Genomic DNA, 22,694 nt, shown 5'->3' with positions numbered 1-22,694 from the left:
GCTTTAATATGTTCGACTATCTATCAAAAAATGTACTGGGGAAAGGGTGCTAAAAGTGGAACTAAACTCTTTACTGCTGATTATGGACTTTAAGGACTGTCGTAGTTACAGGCTTGATAAAACTAAACAACTGTAGCAGTTAAGTAATAACATTAAAAAAAATATGATAAATGTTATTCAAAAGTCTATGCCCAGGTTTTTCAACATTTCATAACATTTTTTGTACAGACTGAAATAATTTTACTGATAAAACTTAAATGTTACTCATGGTCCTTTGTAGGGCAAACCAATGGCCATTTTCTGGCATATATCATCATTATTATGATGTGTGTATCTGTGTGATCTAGAATATTAATGTAGCGTTAACAATTTTAATCATGTCGCTATGCTGTCTGCATTGTGGCATTTAATAGTGTCTCTAACACTGGGCTTCCTGCTGCAGACGTGTAGCGTCATGTCTCACCCAGTTACATTATCTTGACACTAAAGAGACCAGTCCTAATTCTAACCTCAATGCTAAGCCCTAAGTGAGGTAGCTGCAAATACCATTTTTATAAGTCTTTGGTATGATTCAGCCAGGATTTGAACCCACAACACACAACACCCTACTTATGAGGCAGATGCTCTAACCACTTGGAACAATGAAGCAATCACATTATTATGATTACTATTATTATTGAAAGTAACAATACACTAGAGATCAGGCGAATTTTTGTTTTTCCACACAATACAGTGGGGATGGAAAGTGGAGAAACACCTCATACATCACACATCATCAGAACCAAGTCCCCGAGTTGCAGTGGTGAGAATAATGTGTGACCATTAGCTGTAATCTAGGGCAAAAACTGCAAAATAAATATGAAGTGTAACCTAAACATTTCTCAATTTACATATTATCATACATTTCTTTGTAATAATAGAAGACATTCTTCTTTACCTGAAAATTCATCACCAATAATCATTTAAGTTCTTTCCAGTATGATATTCCACAGGCAATCTCTTTTTCATTATAATAATCTAAATTTTAAATGCCATTTTTTTACTGCTAATATGTGACACATTTATGAATCAATGTTGACCTGTCACAGTACATACTAGGGCCCTGGATAAGTGATTTTTAAAGCCATACTATGTAATGTAAATAACTGGACAAAACCAGATCCGGCTGTAGACTGCAGATGCCTGGGTTACTGCATCTGAACTGAAGCTGGCTTCAGTCTGCATATTACACAACCATGTGAACATGCACTACTGTTGTCAGTATGCACTGCCAAGTATCTAAGCACATGTTCTACATTTTAGCATAAATATGATACAATTCTGTAAACTGGCATATTAAGTTCTTTATTTTAAAACGTAGTACATGTCACGTGGAAATGGAATTGTGCATAAAAGCTGTGCTTCATGTCAAGTCAGTGCACAAGTTAGTTTATATTTTTTTAAAATAAATTTAAAATTTAAAATTATAAGTTCAGTGACCCACTTTCCTCTCAGTGACCCACTTTCCTTCATTGACCTATTTTAATGTCACTGATCCACTTTCATCTCAATGACCCACTTTAATGTCATTGATCCACTTTCCTCTCAATGACCCACTTTCCTCTGATCCTGATGTAAAATTGCTTAGATAACTATTTAAACTGAATTAAGCATCAACATCAATCTTTAACATCCATGATAAAGGAAAATAGATGGCATGCAAGAGAAGCAGACCCGACTACACTAAATACATTTGTACTGAATACTTTTGACTTTCAAAACAAATTCTGTCAAATTTTATCAAAAAGATTAATTGACATAAAGATGATTCTTTATTTGGTATCCAAACTGAAATCAAAGAGGTTCCAATGGGTGTTTTTCATGCACTGACTATTCAAGTACCTATCACTCTTAAGTTTCCCAACCCCTCCAAGTACAATATGAGCTGTGCAATGATGGTGATGAGCTGCATCGTATTTATCCCTCCACAGTGTGAGCGTGTAAGGAGGGTTAACTGTCCAAAACGTGATGGGTGGAGAAATAAAAAAAATCGAGTGAGCTGTACTCTGCATTGCTTTGTTATCATGATCAAAATTCACAAATACCCTCTGATGGTCTCTCACTTCTCTGTTCTGCCTTGAGGGAGAAATGACTTCAACTTATTTTGAGAGCCTGTGATCTCTGTTATCATTTCTGAACTTAAACATAGCTTCCAAATTAAAATTATGCTGATATAATCCATGCCTATCCAAATAATAGTTGTACCTGACACCAGAACTTATCATATGGCTGTTTCAAAAGCCAATGTAGGTCCTCTTCTATGAATTTTAGTCTCTCTGACCATTCCTCAACTGGCCCTCGGTCACTAGCATCTACTGGTGGTGCTTGGTAACTAACAAACTGAATCTTCTCAACCCATCGGGGATGCTGTAAAGAAATAAATCTGCAGATTTATAACTGATTTTAAACTGAAATTCTTCATCTAAATTGTTATCATGCGATGAAAAATGTTCATTGTGATAATAAAGAGGCAGATCTTCTGAAACATATTTCAAATAACAGATTATCAATGATTGTTTTCAGGAAAAGTATTAAATACACAGTATGTTTCAACTGCCTAAGCAGTCTCAAGTTCTTTGATATACCAGGCTAGAAAAATGTCCCAAAATGTTTTACATGCCTAGAACATAAACTTTCATAAAATTGCATAATTATTTTCTTGAAAATCCTTCAAACTTCATACAAAATTATATACAATTTTCTTTTAACTGATAAAACTTTTCACCTTGTGACAAGTTTCTAAATACTGTATTTTTGCAACCCTGATCTTGTCTAACCTTTATGACTTAACCTTTGGTGGCTGGAATGAATTATGTTTCTGTTATATTTGTAGCTTTTGAATTAATTTCTGAACTAATGTGTAAAATGATGAGTTTTGAGTAAGCCCTCATTAAATGTATAAACACATAAAACAGATCATCTTTGTATATGTTTTATTTCCAATGTTCTGCTGACAACTTTGAAAACAATGTTTCAACAAACAACTGATTTAAACAATTTGCTAATTGTATGCCAGTAGGTCATTACTATAGAGCTACTACAGGCCCAAAACAATGGAGTTCTTTAACTTGTGGCAATCACTTAAAATTATCTGGCTAACGTGTTACTCTAAACAATCATCATCACTCTTGACTGATTTAACCAGTCTATGCTGGCCAATCTTTTAGCTATTTGTATTGGTCAATTATTCAAATCAAGCAAAATCGTGATGACAAAGAGAAAACAAGAAAGGTTTCCTTATTAAACAGTGTGACTGACAGTCTCTGTTTTGAGATAAGTTTCAAAATCAGTCTGACATAATCACAAGAGGGCACACCCCATCCCCCTGACATGATATACCCCAACAGGTGGTGACATTCTCACATAGGTCAAGAGCTGTGGCATTAAAACCTGGTCATAGTTGGGTTCCTGACCAATTTTTCCGATTTATGCTATGCAAAGGGACAAGGCAACCCTTGCATCTTATCATTCTTCAAAACTGACCGAATTAATACTAATCCATTCACAATCCCACAAGAAATGACAAGCTTTTGAAACAGTTGGTATCATTTGGCATAAGCTTGTCATCTGTGTTTAAATGACAAAAAACAAAATTATAATCTACTTACCTATTCCAACTTTTGTATATTCTTACTTATGAGTCCAACTGAAAACTACACAGACATAGATCTGCCACTGCATATGCTGACAGATCTGTGTCAGTGCAGTTTGTTAGGAGTAATCAGAAAAACAAACAACACATACCCAGATCTGCAGGCACATTATGCTGCAACAGATCAGGATCTATGTTGTTTGTAGTTGGATTCGACTTATAAGCGAGTACCCTGGTATGGTACTTTACCAGGGTGAAAGTAGATGTCCTTTGACACTATGATCGAAGTCCCTGATGAGAATTCTCAGGTCCATGGCCAGGAGCATATCTTGGGGATGTAAGCACACAATGCATCCAGCTACATTGGAGGTTTCAGTTCCCACAGAAAGTACTATCCTATGTGCAAATAAATCTACCTGCTCTTTCCTATGGGGCCATGGAGTAATTTTGCCTATCAAAGTTATAATTGGACGTCAAGAAAAACATGCTAACTTTCTTGAAAACTATGGAAAACTTGAATGGAAAGGCTGTATATAGATGAATATGACATTTTTGCTAGTGGACCCTTGAGAAACATTAACAAAAGCAAAAGGCTTGTAATGTGTATTAATGTAGGTACACAGCAGCCAAACATGGTCACCAATATGCCAGATCCATGAAAGGTCCTCAAAGTCAGGCAGCGTTATTTGGAGCTAAAAGGGAACAAAAAGTTTGAAAGAAGGATGATAACTTTCTACAGCAGACAGAAAGGAAATTGTATCAAGTCAATGATGCTGGTGCTGTCCAATACATTAGTGAAAGTCGTTGCCATACAAATCTACTCTGTTGTTATCAAACAGAGGCCATACTAATGAGCAGATCCAGTGACACTATGAGGATAGAGAAGCAGAAAAACAGAAAAGAGACTATGTGTCCACCTCAACCAATCAAATTTAACGAAAATGAATAGAGAAAAGAAACAGAAAAAAAAGCAATAAACAAGCCACCCAAAACTATTGCTGATGAAGTGTTAAGAGTGATAAGTACTCTGCTTTGAAGTCCACATACAAAGTTCATATACAAAGGAAAATTTTCCTATTACAGTTGTACTAGTAATTCATATTCAAGAAAAGATATATGACGGTAAACTGTCTTGACTTAAAGGTAAACTCTTGGCAATGGACATGGCTCTTATGTGTATTTGATTGTGATAGAGCATTCAATATGGGACGATGTTTTGTTACAACTGTAACAAACAAATGTAACATACAACTGTAACATACAATAACCAATGTGTTGTGTGTGAGTGTGTGATTTGGATTTTTAATGTAGCTTTAAAAAAAATTCAGTCATATCACTATGATGTCTGCAGTGTGACATTTTATAGTCTAACACTTGGGCATCATGCTGCAGATATGTAGCATGATGTCCCACCCAGTCACATTATGCTGACACCAGACTGACCAGTCCTAACACTAACCTCTTAATGCTGAGCGCCAAGTGAGACAGCTGTTAATACCATTTTTGTAAGTCTTTCGTATGATTCTGCCGGAGATCAAACACACGACCTCCCGCATCCGAGGTGGACGCTCTAACCACTAGACCACCAGAGCGGTTACCAAATTGTTGTACATATGGGCATAAGTGTACACCCTGTAACAAAAAGCCCATTTTTGTTACATTCTGATTGCAAGTTTTTCAGGTACTGCAGAGTTTTTTTTCACATTTGTGGCAATATTTGAAGGTAACTTAGTTATTGGCAGTGATGAGGAAACCGCTCTTACAAAGGCCCTTGCACACTTCCACAAAAACAGATTAAAGACAATGTGAGGTAAAAAGGTGGGATGCAATGTCAAGGATTTGCAAAAAATTGCCAATGTTAGTTTGGGCCATCATGGTGTAAACCAAAGCTTAGAACCATCAACATTTGATTTCAGAGTTAATGATTTTATAAAACAGTACATATTTTTAGAAATTTACCATCTTCCATATATATTTCAAGGATATGATGAAATTTTTATATGAATTATGTTGCAGTTCCTTTTCAGAACAAACCTGATGTTGACCTGTGGATCAATAACAAAGGCCAAGTCAATAAACAATCAGCTGAAAAGTGTAACTGACTGGAAACCTCACAAGCTACCAGATTTTAACAGAGGTGACTAGAGTTCAGATGACTGATTTTAGACTGCTTTTAAAAAGGACATTATAGGTTGTGTGAACATATGACAAAATATAGAGTCACAACAGAAGTTGGGAGACACATATGCAAGAGGAAAAACAAAAGAATTTTAGTTTTTTCATACATGTTCCAAAGTATGAACAATATTTTAAAACAATCAAAGAATCCACCTAACCATTTTAACTCCAATACTGAATAAAATGGCTGCCAAACCACAAGAACCCACCTTCCCAAAATGTCAAAAGAACTAGAAAATAATTACTCTGCTTTCATTACATTTCTTGTTTCATTAACCCTGTATGGTAGTTTTTTTTTCTGGTTTCCAATTGATAAATACATGTATTATTGATAAAGCCCATTCCATTTCAATTACATGTAATTTGTATGATTTTTCTGAATTAGGTTCACAATCAAAATGTATGTACATACAAGATATTTGCATTTGTTATCTTTTGCACACTTGAACACATATTATGGCATCTTGTAGTCATCTTATGATACCCTGTAGTTAATTCTGAAGCATACCAACAAACACATCTTGTAGTATCATGTGCTATCTCGTAATGAATTCATGGTCCCACTGAAACTCCCTCCCAACTCACACTGTTAACTTGAAAGATGTTGGTAAGTTCAACTGGATAATTATTGCCACATCCCTTATATCTTACCATGCTTCAATAAAACTTTATTTATTTTGCAAAGATTTGCAAATCCACTAGCCCGATTCCCAGGACAATCTCAAATTCAGCTGAGGCAAGCTAAAATTTATAAGGTACTTGCACGTGGGCAAGTCCAAATAATTCATACCTAGATGGAGAAAGGGGACATAATCTGTTCATAATGCTTTATTTTCCAAGATTTCTTACCCTGCAATCTTGTCCCAGTACATATATATCAACACCTTTATTTAGTATTTACAGTTACCACATTCTTCTATTACAAAACTGACCAAAGTTTCTTTCATGTATCATATTTCATTTCCATCTTATAGCAGATTTCATGGTCTGTCTCACATTTTCTCATGCATGCATGATAATGTAAATAGTTACTACCGAAACCACATTTTGACAAATAAAGAATAAATATTTATATTTAAACTTATTGGTTACATTTTAATCATAATATCAGTGATTATTTGACGTTGTAGTCATGACCTAGCTTCCAATAGTTAGTGAGCTTGCCGACTCAAAACTGTCAACTTGTCAAAACTTTTCTGATGTGTGTTGACAATTTTAAGATGATTACATGTATTTGTTAAATGTTAACAGTATAACCCATATGGCTTCTTTGACAGGTGTGTTTGCAAATAAAAGGCATTTGTCTCTAATAATTAAGAATCAGGATTATTTTGATCAAATTGTTACTGATTTACCTCAAATGTAGCATGTGCCAGCAGGGTTTATGACCTGTTGTTTACATGATAATTACAGGTGAGATACACCTAATTTGAGATGACCAATAGATAATTGTATAGTTAATGGATAAAAAAAGTATTAAAATATCCTTCAGTTGTGAGTATCAATAAATCATTACGGTTTAGTTTTCATTATTGTTGATGTAGTTGATGATACAAATCTGCTATCTTATGTATGCACAAAAGATAATTTCCTTAAAATATGCCATATTTTGTTTAATCTTTTTTTTCTTCTTATATTGGGATATTATGTTTGGAACAAGCTCAAGTTTCCCAAGGGCAAGTTGAATTTTCCAGCTGGCTTGCCCTGGGCAAGGTGACTTTTATAAAATGTTAAAATCCCTGATCTTGTCACCATGCATCCAACCACTGAAAACTTTGATGGCTGGATTATGTAAGGCTGCAATGATTACCAAAATGTCCAAATATGTACATGGTTTGCAATAACAGAAATTAAGACTTCTGATTCAGTATGATTATAAATTCAACTTTCTACTCACAACACATTCTGAACAGCTGACAGCTATTACAATATGGATGCTGTATCTCTCTCAGCATGTGACTGTTCCATTTGCTGTGTGTTCATCTCAAATTAGGACAGTGTCAGTTGGTGTGTGTGTGTGTGCATGTGTGATCTGAATTTTTAAAGTAGCTTTAACAATTTTAGTCATATTGCTACAATGTCTTCAGTGTGACAGTTTATAGTTATGTCTAGCACTTGGACATTATGCTGCAGACACGTGACATGATGTCCCACCCAGTCACATTATCCTGACACCTGGCCGACCATTCCTAACACTAACATCTTAGTGGTGAGTGCCAAGCAAGGCAGCTGCTAGTACCATTTTTTTTAAGTCTTTGGTATGACTTGGCTGAGGTTCAATTTGCGACCTCCCGCATCTGAGGTGGATGCTCTCACCACTAGGCCAAAGGAGTTGTCTGGTTCAGTTTGTAATACATGTCTTTGTTGAATATAAGACATCCATAGTATCATCGTGATATTTTTCCTACGGTTACATATATGTACATGACAAAAACAAAACTGATATTTGACATGGAGTTGGATGTACTGGTAGACATGCATATGAGATGTACAATGACCAAGAACGTGGCTTAAAAAAATAAAATGTCTCTTTCTTTTCATCAACAATTGTTACTAATCAAGGGCTCTGTTAAACATGCTTGTATAAAGGAAAATACAGTCCTTTAAGAAACTTTTTTTTAATAGCATTATCAGTCGTTAACCACAGGGTTTTGTATCACTGCTTACAATTTAACTATCAGTCATACATATAGTGTAAATAATATTTTACGCTATGTGTAACTGACAGCTAAATTGTAAGGAACGATACAAGCCTCTGTTTAATTAACTTGATGTGTAATGTTGTGTAGTGTGCACTATGGCTAATTCTCACTAACTTTTCTTTTTGTAAAGATGCCGCTGTCGATGTAAATATATAATTGGAAGAGGATGTTCCTGTATCAATGACAGCCACACGCATGTTCGTTCACCAATTTGTTTAAAGTATTTATAGGCAGTAAACGAAATTAAGCCGTGTAAACTTTGCAGCCCTAAATGTATCGTGACAAAATCCGAGATTTCAGTTTGAACCTTTATGATATTAAATACCGTCCTTCAATTAACAATCTTCTTTTAAAGCACTTAAGACATTAAATAGATACGAGGCAGAGCAGGGGCTAGTATCGTTGCTTAAAATTTAACTATCCGTCATACGTATTGTATGTATTATTTTATACTAATGTACGACTGGCAGTTAATCTGTAAGCAACGATACGAGCCCCTGTGAGGCAGAGTAATTATATCCTCGAAAATTCGTTACGCAAATAAATTAGATTCTATCAAGTCCATATACAACCCATTACCAAGGCTGGAAATGTTTCTTGTTTGCCTCCTGGTTTAGCTTCAGTGGTAATTTTGAGTTTGTCAAGTGGCAAGTACTCGCTCATCGTTCAAACAAATTGCTGAATGTTGCACAATATGGAACACCTAAAATCCACTATCCTGTCCGTCGATGAGACTGCCAAGGACAATATAATGGGTATTCCGAATACAACACTTGGTTAAGTAGTGTGATAATAGGGCTTTGCGACTGAGTGACAAATTCGGGTAGATTACCAATTAACAGACACGAGTCGGCATCCACTATCTGACTTATTCCAGTAGGTCATTGACTCTGTTTTTATCCTTTTAAACCGTTTTCTTTGATAGTGAAAAAAATCCTTCTAGCCTGGTATTTTTGTTTAAAACCTAAATATGTATAACAAAGAATATGTTAAAATTTATTCCCAAGATTTTCCCAGATTCAGTATGAGAAATTCTATCATGACGAATATAGACGTCAAACCTATTGCAGCCCGTATGTAAACATTATCAAGTTAACGTGGGCGTGGTTTAAAACAACAATTATATTGAGCTTATTATCGACATTACATAAGACAAATGAGTAAATACAACAAGCATGATTCGAAAGACATGCAAACTCAGAATTAATACATACATACAATTGGACAAAACACAAGGCGAATGAAACCTGAGCAAACAACAGCATTTTTAAAAGGCAGTGATTTAAAATGAATTTAGTATAAGGATAAACTAATGGTACGATTTAGGATTATTAAACAATTATTGGTAAAAAATTAAATTGAAATTACAATGCAGGCGCTCTAAATTTGAAATAAGAAATATATGCTGACTGCAGCTTCCACCTTCAAAAGAAAGGAGCTAACAGATGAGCACTAGATATTACATAAGACAGGGCAGATAAATAAAAACCACTTACACAAACATTAGTTGTTGTCATCGTGACGGGGTGGGTGAGTATATTATTATAAACATATTACATTTACAGTTTTTGCCATTGCAGGACAGAATCAACGATCTAAATGAATTAACATTTGATTGCTCTCAAAAGTGATTTGATAGCTCATTCCATAGAATGGAAGATGCATATCTAAAAGATTTTGTGCCTAATTATGGGGTTTAAATTTTGGGGATATCTAAAATATATGAAAATAGTTAACATTTTATTATTATGTTAAAATGTATTAAATCATCCAAACATTTTGAGGTACGGTTAATCGGAATTTTGAAAGTCTCGAGAAACATTAACTCGAAATCTGAGCACATTTTGGTTTGACATTTCTGCCATAAGTAAGAGTTTTATTTTGGCTTCTTGTGAAGGCATCATACACAAATCTCTGAGCACGCGCTAGCATTTATTTCAAGCTTAGTTGTGTTCGTGTCACAACAGATATGACTGTACATGCACCAACATCAAACACCGATACAGGTCTGCAGATTTCACAAGATGTCATTACGTTGTACTCAAATTAGTATTTTTCTTTTGAACACTTGGATCTATTCAACCAGTTCGTGGTCAACATACACTTTAATGCACGTATAAATTCGCCTATATTCGTCATATCAGATGCATTGTTTCATCGTTTCCCGATATTTGAGGGCACATGTGGTTGCTTGAAAGGTACTGACGTGCCTGTGGAAAACCCGTAGTTTTTGTTCTCTCAAGTGCGTAATTAAACAACACAGTTAAAAAGTAATGTCATATCACGAAGTTAAGGTTGATATTAGCCAAAGCCAGCTTGCGAAAATAAAAAGTGCAATAAAAACAGAAGTTTTCGCATGCAAAGTTTACTGGAAATGTCCCTTTCTGACTAACTGAAATGCGCCTTAACCATTTTAAGCCAAGCAAAAGAACATTTCGGTAACATTAAAGAACATTAAAGTTATCGAAGTCTGAGGTGGCGCAAACATAAATGGTTCAATATTTCCATTTATCTCGGCGATTTATTGCTGTTGGTGGCTTCGGCTTTTGCCGATGCAAAAGCAACCAACCAGGGTGGCTCTGAAAAAGTCGGTCGGGGATGCGTTTGATGATCTGGGCGTCATAGCGGGTAAAAGTCTTCGTTTGTGGTATTGCAGTTGACTAAATTTGATTTAGCCACGATTTCAAAATCATTGAAGCATTTCCGAGGTGTCTTTATGAGGATGAACTTTCGTTTATGATCATCCGCAGGTAGGATCCGGTTTCGTTAACGTGGATTTGTCAACAGGACTTGAATTCATTGAGTCGCATACTTGGTAACGCCTCTGCATCTTTTATACTTTGATCCGTACGGACATGTACTACCACGTTAAGTTCTCTGGACTCCAGCGATGGACAACTACATCGGTTTAATTCAACGCTTCATTTGCAGATCCAACCCGACTAAATATGTGAACATCTTTTTGAGGCATTCGTGCACTAGCGGGAAGTCATACCTTGCATGCGTTTGTTGCTTTGGCTGTGTCATTTAGAAACTACATATGAAATATATACGAAATGCCTGATTACATTTACAGCGACCGAACGCGGTGTCGATGTGGATTTAACCGGGTTTGCAAACACAGCTGATTCGATGGAACTGAGCAACAGGGTTGTTTTTGGTGTCAACCGAAACGACCATGTGATCTTACAATATCAAACCCGAAAACTGCAAACGTCTAATATGGACCTCGATGATGTTTTGAAGCCGCGAGACGCCATCAGGAAAAAAAAAAGAAGAAAAAAGAGGGAACCACAGACGCGAGTGTGTAGGTCGAACGTACTAGAAATTGCAACGATATTGTCGATGTTGAGACGAAAGACTACTTGGTTTCAAAGATCTCCTCACCAATACGCGTAATAACTTCATGGAGCCAAGTTAAAAGAATATTAAATCTCGAAGAGTGGGAAAAAGTCATGGCATTCTAAATGACCTACTTCATTTCCATCTTTTTGTAAGTGTCTTTGATGGATCTAAGCCTCGTATCTTAAATGTGCGATTGTTTGGATCATACTTGTTTATCTTAACTGGAAATAAAACTGGGCGGTGTAGCATGTCATTGTTCGTAAATGATCCCGACATTTTAGCTTTTTGTCGCCAATACCACTTATCGACCAAGTAGGGAATGCTTACGATTTTTTTCTTCCACGTATACAGTATCAATAACATTAGTCGCCAGAGGCAAAATTCAGTTTGAAGGACTCAACCTCATTCCAGACAGGTGCTTTACCGTATTTGGCCTTTGTGTTTAAGTTTTAGCATTACATGTACTTGATGAATGCTGAAGAGCCGCACGAAAACGATGTTGTTGAATTTACTGTTGAAGTTTTGGATTCGTAATAGGGTCTGCCAATATCGATAGCCGCTTGAGAACGGCGTTATCAGACCATCATAAACGTTCAAATATAATCTTACCAGGGGGTAAATAGAAATCGACCGTTGGAGCAGTCCCACCCCAACATGTAGTCAGCTTGGAATCATTACATTAGCACACGAAAAAGCCCGGTCACAGACTATACCACCAGAAGTGAAAACAGCCAGGGATTGTTTCTACAAGAGTAAAGTAGAATTCACCGATAAACCCAACGCGATTAAATTCCTTGTCAATTATATCGAACCAAATACACCGACTCAGCCAGGACAAGAATGATCTCCACTGAAAATGCGCATTTGTCCGTGTAACAGTTCTTGAGTGAGAATGAGAAATATCGTTGACGATACAAAGCAAGGGTGTAATCAATGTGTTTTATGTGAACATGGTGCCAAAAAACCCGAAAAGCAGAATCACTGGAGAAATAACATTACCCGAGAAGATATTTTCCATGACTGAATGGCAGTTGCAGCAGTGAAGAAATGTGCTTCGCTGCAAATAGGTGTGTGTTTTGCAGCCGAACAATGACAACATGTCGGGGATTTGATCCCATGATAGCATAGGTAAAGAAGAACTATGATGGACCCACAAGCTATCGACGTGAGAGAAAGAAAAAAAAACTGAGTTCGAAAGGGTGTTGGTCTAGATGGAAAACCACCTGCAACTCACTCAGAGCACAAATACAGAACCGGGCAGCTAGCTCCTCGGGACAGGTAATTGATGTACAGTCAGTAAAAATCGAGAAAACTGTTGCTAGAGAATATGGATCTGTCTGTGAGCTCATATCACTGATGCACCACCACTTACACTGAACCACGGTAGTATATCTACAGTAGTGTCTAAATGTGCCTGTATGATGCCGCTCATACCTATCACCGCTCTCCGACCTCTAAACCCATGACGAGGACTCACGCCGGCTACATTCGCGGATGTACGCATGTGCAAACATTCCCCAGTTTGTAGAAAATAGATGGGGTTCCAGGCCTATGAAAACTGACCAGATCATCTGGTCCGCATGAACACACTACTAGCTATAAAATCTCGTTTGAGAGTTTGAGTCTCGTTCGGTAGAAAAGTGAATAAAAATTACCATCAAAATTATTAGTTTCAAAAAGAATTATGAAGCCTGGGTGGCCGAATGGTCTTTGGTGCTCGCCTTTTCATAACACTGACATCTCATTTATCTGGGTTTGTGATAAGCTTGCCAGTAGCATCCCATAGGTTGGTGGTTCTTCCTTCTCCAGATGTACTGGCCAGCATGTATATTATCATGCTGAATAACGGAGCTAAATCTCACAAAGAGAGATTTGAAAACCAAACCGATTTGGCATCTTCTTTTCATGGTCACAATACTCTCTCTCTTTCTCTCTCCCCCCCTCTATATGTGTGTGTGTGTGTGTGTGTGTGTGTGTGTGTGTGATATACCGTACATACGTGTAAGTGGGATCCAACTACAAAAACAAAATAAACCCAGATCTACCATCGCATGACATGCCTGCAAATCAGGGTCTATGTTGTTTGTTATGATTAATCAGTACAACAAATGAAATAGCGATCGACTTGTACTTGGATTTACACCGTACTGTCCTCGATAATATCTAATCTCGTTTTTGTCATCTACTTGATATTTTGGACTATTCTGAAGCTTCCACATCATTGTTAATTTGAAGCGATATGTATCCTTTTCTTTCCGATGACAACCCATGTCTTGGAGAACAGATGGATGTTCTTTTTCCAGTTGTTCACGTTGTTGATTTTAGATCTCTGTTGTATCGTTTTAAAGAAGACATCCGAAAAAAGAACTTTACCTCCTTCTGGGACAGAATCTATAGCTGGATTCAGATATATCTGTGATATACGCTAACCAAGGTTCGTCGATCGGCTTCAACACATAAATGTGGAACGTAGTGGATCGACAGTCTCTAACCTGGGAAGATGGTGGACGATGCAGACATACGTTTCCATTGTAATGACTAAATATTGAAAGACATTGTTTCAATTTTGGCGGAAACAGATGTTGTACACAGCATGTACATATTGTGTAAGAATGGCATTTTGTTTACAAGATGAGAATGAAATAAACGGTGTATGTAGTGGCTACACTTATTTTTATCGAAGAGCATCGTATACATTTTACCAAGACATTAACTGAACAAAAAACTGGTTTTTAAGTATTTATTCTGAATAAGGGCTGTAAGACCCATGCATAAATATTCACAGCGTGATGCATGTGTCTTCGTTATGGCGCTTCCGGTTTGCGAGGGTGACTGTCAAACGAAATCCGATACTGCAATTTGGTGGCGCTCTTGTTTTGAAGAGGTTTTGTTTCTAATCTGCGACCTTTGTCTTTCAAGATTTATCAGAAGAATTTACTCACGACTCTTCTTATCGTCTGCCCAACATCCTACTGGTATCAGAAAATAAATCGGTGTCGTGTTTCACTTTTCCGTTTCACTAATGGGTTTCGTCCTACGAGTCAATTGTATGAAAATAGTATGGTACTTTCGCTAGCTCTTTGTGGATGACAGTTCTATTCACTTCCTATGCTTTGTATCTTCCAGATTTCTTTACGGAGACAAATATCGTTCAAAAGATATGGGCAAGAGTAATGGAAAAGTGTGTGAGACACCACTGCACAAATAGCTATTCTACTTTCTCAGTACGAATATATATATATTCACTTTTTCCGGGAGTGGGGGTGGTCTCCCTCAAGTCTTTCTGAGTCTTCTGCCGAGTAATTATCCCCTAAAAATAGAACAAAGTGTAGGTTATGACTAATAATGAGTTGATAATGTTTTTTTCATTTAAAAGAAATCATTTTGGCCGCTCTGTTTTAGGACAAATGTTTTATGCACTTTTAATTTCGTTATCACTGTGACGTAACAATCTGGCATGCGCAGAAAAGGTCAGGCCTAAGGGTTTATAAGTGGTAGCGGGTTTAAACTCAACATTATTGAAATAAAACATGAAGTTAGAAGTGTCTAACTTGGAGTTTGAAAATAATTTTGGTTTTCAACTGGTTGAAAGTTATCAACCAGTTTCTTTCCAAAGGCTTCAAGTTTGAAAAGTCAGTATTCAGAACGTTTTGTATATTTTGTGGTTTAGATGAAAAATACTCCAGTGAAGTATCATCATCGTGAAGTCTTACTAACGATTCGAATGCATTAACTGTTATCGACATACATTAGAAAAAGGGGACTAAACGTTATGTACAGTGCCAACGAGTGCACGTGCGTGGGATAAATACAACCCTTCATACAAATCGGCGGCGTACGATAAGCAAATTCCAGCCATGAGTTTTTGACGCAAAACTTTGATCCCGAGGGTGGAATTTCCCCATGCTACGCTGAAGCACAATGAAGGATTCTGAATCTCACATAATAATAATAATAATAATAGTAATGAGGACTTTGTATAGCGCCTAATCTTTAGAAGCTCGTAGTGCTTTACAACATTAGACAACATACATAACATAAAAAACATAGAAAATGATATTATTACAGAAAACAAACACTATGAAATTAGAAAACATAAAAACATGCTGTAAATATTTAAGGTAGGGAACATTATTAGGTCTTTAAGTTTGTTCCTGCAGTCGAAATAAGTGAGTTTTAAGAGCACTCTTGAATGGGATCACTGTGTCTTTGTGTATAAGTTCAGTGGGCAATTCATTACACGTTGCTGGCCCTTTTATGCAAAAGAACGTTGTCCATATGACTTCGTTTTCGTAGTGGGAATAATGAGTATACGATTGTCAGAAGAGGAGCGTAAGTATCTTGCAGGTGCGTACACATGGATGATGTCGGATAGGTATGTTGGACTGGAGTCCGTCAGTGAAACGTAGCATAGAGAAAAAAAACTGTGTTTGATTCTGGATCGAATGGATAGTCAGTGTACGGTAAAGTTCAGCGGGGAGGTGTGCTCTGATAGTGGTACTCTAAGTATGATCCGAGCAGCTGTGTTTATAATTTTTCGAAGTTTCTGAAGTATATATTGAGATGAACCATACATAATTGAGTTACAATAGTCCAGTCTTGAGAGTACTAATGAACATGCAAGTGTTTTAGTGGCATCAATTGCAAGATATTTGCGAATGGAGCTGATGCGTCTCAGCTCAAGATATGGAGCCTTGCACATGTTCATGACATGTTGGTGCAACGTGAGAGTACTGTCCAGAGTGACACCTCGGTTTCGTATTGACTGTGTGAATTTAATGTTAGTGTTACTGATATTTATTGTTTGAGGTAAAGGATGTAACTGAGAAAGTCTTTGTGTTGTGATAAGTATGGCCTCAGTTTTATCATCATTCATCTGTAGCATGTTACATGTCATCCATGATTTCACATCAGAAATGCAACTCTCTACACCTGGGATTGTAGCATCAACTTCATTTGGGTGGCTAGATTTGTATATTTGGGTGTCATCAGCGTACAATTGGTGAGACTGTGAATGATGATCTATGATACTTGAGAGCGGCTGTGTATAGAATGAAGAGAACAGGTCCAAGAACAGACCCCTGTGCAACACCACAACATAGATTAACTGGGCTGTAGTGTATTCCATTTGCAGATACAATTTGTGTCCTGTTGACCAAGTAGGACTTGAACCACAGCAAGGCTGTATCACGAATGCCAACTACATGCTGGAGACGGTGAAGTAATATATCATGGTCTATTGTGTCAAATGCTGCATACAAATCAAGGAGGGTGAGGACTGTAATCTTTACGCTATCCAAAGCATAGAGAATGCCATTAACTACTTTTAGAAGAGTAGTTTCAGTACTGTGGTAAGGGCGATATGCAGATTGTACATTGCTAAAATGACTGTTTTAATTCAGATGAGATGCAAGTTGGGATAGAACCTTTTCTAAGATTTGTTATATGAATTGGAGATTAGAAACTGGGCGGTAGTTCTTTAAATCGTTATGGCCTAGTGTTGGTCTCTTCAGCAGAGGCTTTACAGTGGCAGTTTTGAAAAATGATGGGAATTCCCCGGATGAGAGAGACATTAATAACATCAGTTAGTGAAGGTAATACTGGATCTAAGCACTCAAGCAGCATTGATGTTGGAATTGGATCAAGTTCACATGACTTTGGTGCACTCTTCATCACGATTGTACATACGAAATCCATAGAGACAGCTTCAAATGCTGCTAATGGGTGCCGCTGAAATTCTGTATTCCAACTGTATGATGACGACGAGTCAATTGAAATTGTGTTGTCAAGCGTATCGCTAATGGTTTGTACGGAAGAAATTTGCAAACATGTCCGGAAGGTCGACTGGAGAGAAGGTAGTTGGAAGTGGTATACATTTGTTCCTTGATATTAGCTTGTTAGTAATCCCGAAGAGCTCTTTGCAGCTGGAACTTTCCATGATCTTAGTACTGTAGTGGGCTGATTTTGCTGCATGGACTATATCTGTGACATTCTTCTTAGCGGCTTGATAGATTTGCTTATGAATCGTGAGTCTGGTGGAAAGCCAAAGCCTCTCAGCTTTACGGCGGTCTCTTCTAGCAGTGCGAAGCTGGTCCCTAACACTGCTATACCATGGAGAACACTTTTGAATTAATACTCTGAACTTGGTGGCTGGGGCATATTTGTCGAGCAATGAACTCAGGCAGTTATCGAGTTGTTCTACTGTAGGAGGTAGGCAAGTTGTTAGGTCTGATTGTATGTCATGCATTAGTTTGGTTCTATGTATCATACGGAGGTTTCTCTTAGTAGCAAATAAAGGTGGAGGGTTAGGGACTGATACGTCAAGATGGCATATAATGCAGAGGTGATCTGATGCAAGTTCGTGAGATGCCAGGGAGGAACGTATAATATCTGAACGAAAAATGAAGGTCGAAGTCTGAACATTGTACTATGAACACTGGTGTAATTTTCAAACTGCAAAACGGACGTTGAAAGTTTCCTTACCTTAAGACAGGGAGCAAAAAGTTTGGTTTACACTAAAAAATTCCGTATAAACTTAAAATGACCATCATACAAATACTAGCTCTCAGACAACGGTGGTTGAAACGGCTGTGGTGACGTCCGAGCCGCGTACTCAGATAGCTTATGCAATGATACACGTGTCAACAGGTCAAAATGGTTCAATGATAAAAATGTGAAAAAGTAAAAAATAAAGTCTACTATTTTCCATAAGACTAATCAAGACAGACAACAATATTGAAAAGTCCAAAATTTATATTGGTCTGGAACTGATTTAAAAATAATAACGAGATTATGACTTAAAAAATAGCAATTACAACAAAATGTGGACTAAAACGCCGTGCATGAAGCCAAGTCGATCAATGCGAAATGGTCTGTTTGCACTGCACATTTTAGTGTATAGCTATGCTGCTATTAATGTTTATGTTGATTATTATAAAAAAAAATGTTCTCGTTATGATGAAAATCAAGACTTTTTGCTCGCCCCCCCCCCCCATCACACAACTCTGTACTACCATATGTTCCCCACCGATTTACTATCCAGTTTTGGATATTACCCCTATGCCGATCAACTTCGTGACTCGTCTGTATTAAAAAAAATTAGTTCCCAACACACTTGGCCCCAGTACTTTGTTGTTTTTTTTTTCATAACTTGATATAGTCTGTTTAAAACATATGTTTTTGTAATTTAAATAAAAGCAAACTTATTCTTTAAAAGTGTGTTAACGTGTTTTTACGAGAACGTAAAATAGTCCATTCTTAATGGAGCGCTTAAGTTGTCAAATCTTCAGTTTCTAAGGTGCGTAGTTATGCACGTTGTCAAACTCTTAAATTTCGGACATAAGTAAATCTTGCATGTAGTCCTCAGTCCCATAATAGCTATAGCGATTGGTTGTAAAACACCATAACCTATGAAGTTTGAGCTCGTAGTAGCAGTTGGAACATCCTCGTGCTTTGACAGTATTGCTAGTAATAATATATAAAAACGTCGGATACAATGGACAGTTTTGGACTATCCCTTAATCCCAAGGTTTTTATTACGTCATGATATATTCATAACGTGACAATGTTGTTTTGTGTTTAACGCCATTTTTTCAGCACACGATATACATAGCGGACAGTATAACTGGTGGAGGACGAACCACGGCAAAACCACCGACCCACGGGAAGCTGCTGGCAAGCTTCATAACACTGGTCGAGCCCGAGAATCGAACCAACGCGGGCAGAGGTGAGATGCCAGTAATAGTTAAGGGCGAGCGTGTTAGACCGCTCGGCCACCCGTGGCCCCTTACTGTCAGAATGAATATATGGTATGGCATCACTAACAGCAAAACAAGCAATAATTGCAAACAACCGAAACCGAACGATTTCTTCATGTTTTCATTACATGACTGCAGGAATAACATTATAAATTAAATGTGTTGTTATTTCATTGATTGCTTAAACGTCGTCGAGACTTTCTTACAAGACCTATCGTGTTATAAGACTGCTCTTCGTAGATCTAGCCAGATGTTCGTCCGCCAAAAACTTACCAATTTGGGAAGTATCACTACGATTACATCCGAGTCTCTTTCAGGACATACGGTACTAACTGTATGGAAAATGTGAACCAGCCTGTAAATGGGTGAACATAAAATAGAGCATATATGGGTTTGGGTGGCCAGGATTGGTTGATGATGAAAGTTATTTTGTAGCAAAAAGAATCTTATGAGAGCTTATCCTAGTTGTGACTGAAAAAAATAGAGATATTGTTTTCTTGATTGAATGTTTTCAATCCTTTAACAGTCTTGAGCTTGGAACACTCATTACTGAAGTCAGAACCTGGCTCTTTTGTACGGAAGTGAAAGCACATGTTTCAAACACATATAGGTCTAGAAAATGAGGCGGCTCATATCCTTTTCTCTACACAGAAACTGTCATCCAGATTTTATCTGTACTGATAAATATAGGCTTGATCATAAGCATCCAGAAATTTAAAGTTATTGAATTTTTAAAATTATGATGTTTCCATATGTTTACTATGGGAACTGAATTAGTACCGTCAGTCCTTCAGGAAGTCGAAGTTTTTCGACTTGCATCTGAAGGAAACGAGGATGTTCAGAATGCTCGCAGGAGAAGGTCAAAATAGACCATGGGTCAGGATAAAAGTCACGTATGAGTTAGGACCGAGCTCTGATTAAAATCATATCTCCACTGTCCTTCACGTAGGACCATTGCCGGATTACCAAATAGGCAGAGTAGGCGCCGGCCTATGGGCCCCACGTCTTTTAGGGGCCCCGCGACAACGAACAAAATAATATTGATTTGATCTTGAAAGAAAATTACAATCAAGCTTTCGTAAATTGTTTCCAAAATATAGAAAAAAAATTAATCAAAGAAACGAAAACTTTATTTTAAAGACTCATTAGAGAAAATACTGTATTAATGTAGGGGCGGGGGGGGGGGGGCAAGATTTCGAATGCCTAAGGGCCTCCACAGGGTTCAATCCAGCACTGCTAGGACAGTGATCTGATTTTAACCAGATTGGGGCCAAACTATCCAGCGCTTGTTTTCTACACTGGAAAACACGATCATGCACTTATATAAATCTAAGAAAGGCGTATGCCACATGCTATTCTCACACTGTTTTACTGTGTCATATTTGAATAGGAAATACTGGTGCCTTTCTCACGTTGTTTTACTGTGTCATATTTAAATAGGAAAGACTGGTGCCTTTCTCACGTTGTTTTACTGTGTCGTATTTAAAAAGGAAAGAGTGATAACTTTCTCACGTTCTTTTACTGTGTCATATTTAAACAGGAAAGACTGAGCAAATCATTAGAGCGACGCTGATATTTCGAACGATTGATATTTGAATTATCATGCTCGGAGGTTAGCGTGTCGTTCTCGTGATTGAAAGAGGATGGGTTCCAGTCGTACCATTGGTTCAATCTGTGTGTCACTGTGCAAGGCACTCTACTCCAACGCATGCGTGTCAGTTGTATCGTTGTTTCAATGTCAGCTTGTTAGTAGCATATCTCGTTTATCTGTGAAAACGGACATGGGTGGAATAAATTTTGACGCCTGCAATGGATTATAAAAAAAGTTACTTTGCTTTCGTCCTGAAAAAAAGTTTCAATGCAATTAAAAACAAAAAGGAATACGCCATTTTAGAGTATCAGGTCTCTTCCTTAATATAACTTTTTTACATTTCTGAGCCACAGAAACATAAGAGAGAAAAGTAGAACATAGGAAGCTTTTGTTTTCTTTTTATACCGTGAAATGAATTTTTTTTTGGTTTGTGTGTGTGTGTGTGTGTGTGTGTATATATATATATATATATATATATATATATATATATATAAGTTCCTCATCAGTACTGCAAATTCATCCATTGACAAGCCGTTCCAGACTGAACGTTCCCGTGTGACTCACTTTTGTGCTTGTCTTCTCGCTATATGGACACGGGTCCTCCCTACTCCTTCCCATTGACCGCCACCAATAGCTGCTACTTCGATATGCCATTCTGCGCCATCGATAGCATCTAGGTAAAACGTTTTGGAAACATACCAAAACTATTTAAGTTTGTCTCAACAATGATTCTTTTTAAGCAGTAGATAGTGTATTTAGGATCCGATTTGTCATCGGTGAGATTATGCTTCCGATATTCCACCTGTTTAGTGACGTCATCGCAGTTTTCTACATTTTTCGTATATAGTTTATGTGAGAAAATATATAATTGGAAACTATTCAAATAATTAAAATCTTTCGCTCGCCAAGGTTCAAAGAAGATTCAAATTATTTAACGATTTTCCAAAGATCTGGTTGAAATGAACACGCGTAAGATCTTACGTTTACTGTGAAACTTATTGATTTATCATTTAAGAATATACATTCGTTAAAAACATGAACAGTCTCCAACGAGCAAAAGTGAGGCAAAAAATATACATCTTTCAAAATGTATTAAGCAACTTTGTTTTATTAAGACAAAGTGTATCACAATAATAATTTTACAATTAAATTTTAATTTTGTTAAATTTTATTGTTAAGTTGTGTTTTTTGAAAGTGCAGAGATATGGAAGTATAAATATTTTGGTTCTGTTACGGCTGTGTCGGAAGCTGTAGGGATATATATATATATATATATATATATATATATATATATATATATATATATATATATATATATATATATATATATATATATATATATATATATATATATATATATATATATATATTAGCATTGTTTTGAGGTGAAATGGTGAGTCCGGTGAACAATTATAATATTTCTTTACAAAAATAAATAAGTATTGTTGAATGTAATTTCTTTAATACGTCTAAATGCACGTTATGGTGGC

General features: G+C 36.8%; 1 protein-coding gene across 1 annotated transcript in view; it reads right to left on the bottom strand.

Annotated features, from left to right (window-relative positions):
- Window positions 1-9,250, bottom strand: part of LOC149794320 (activating signal cointegrator 1 complex subunit 2-like) — a 72,659-nt gene extending 63,409 nt beyond the window's left edge. The window contains exons 1-2 of the mRNA XM_089968480.1: window positions 9,091-9,250; window positions 2,245-2,406 (exon numbers count right to left, since the gene is read on the bottom strand). Coding sequence (XP_089824606.1) covers window positions 2,245-2,406; window positions 9,091-9,174 — 246 coding nt within the window. The 5' untranslated portion in view covers window positions 9,175-9,250. The remainder of the gene's footprint in view (window positions 1-2,244; window positions 2,407-9,090) is intronic.
- Window positions 9,251-22,694: the final 13,444 nt, after the last annotated feature.

This window comes from Sinohyriopsis cumingii, chromosome 8 (genome assembly GCF_028554795.1).
Source record: "Sinohyriopsis cumingii isolate HCF-2022 chromosome 8, ASM2855479v2, whole genome shotgun sequence".
In the NCBI taxonomy this organism is placed as follows: Eukaryota; Metazoa; Mollusca; class Bivalvia; order Unionida; family Unionidae; genus Sinohyriopsis; species Sinohyriopsis cumingii.
Note: the sequence above shows the minus strand (reverse complement) of the source record. Positions and strands in the feature narration are given on the sequence as shown.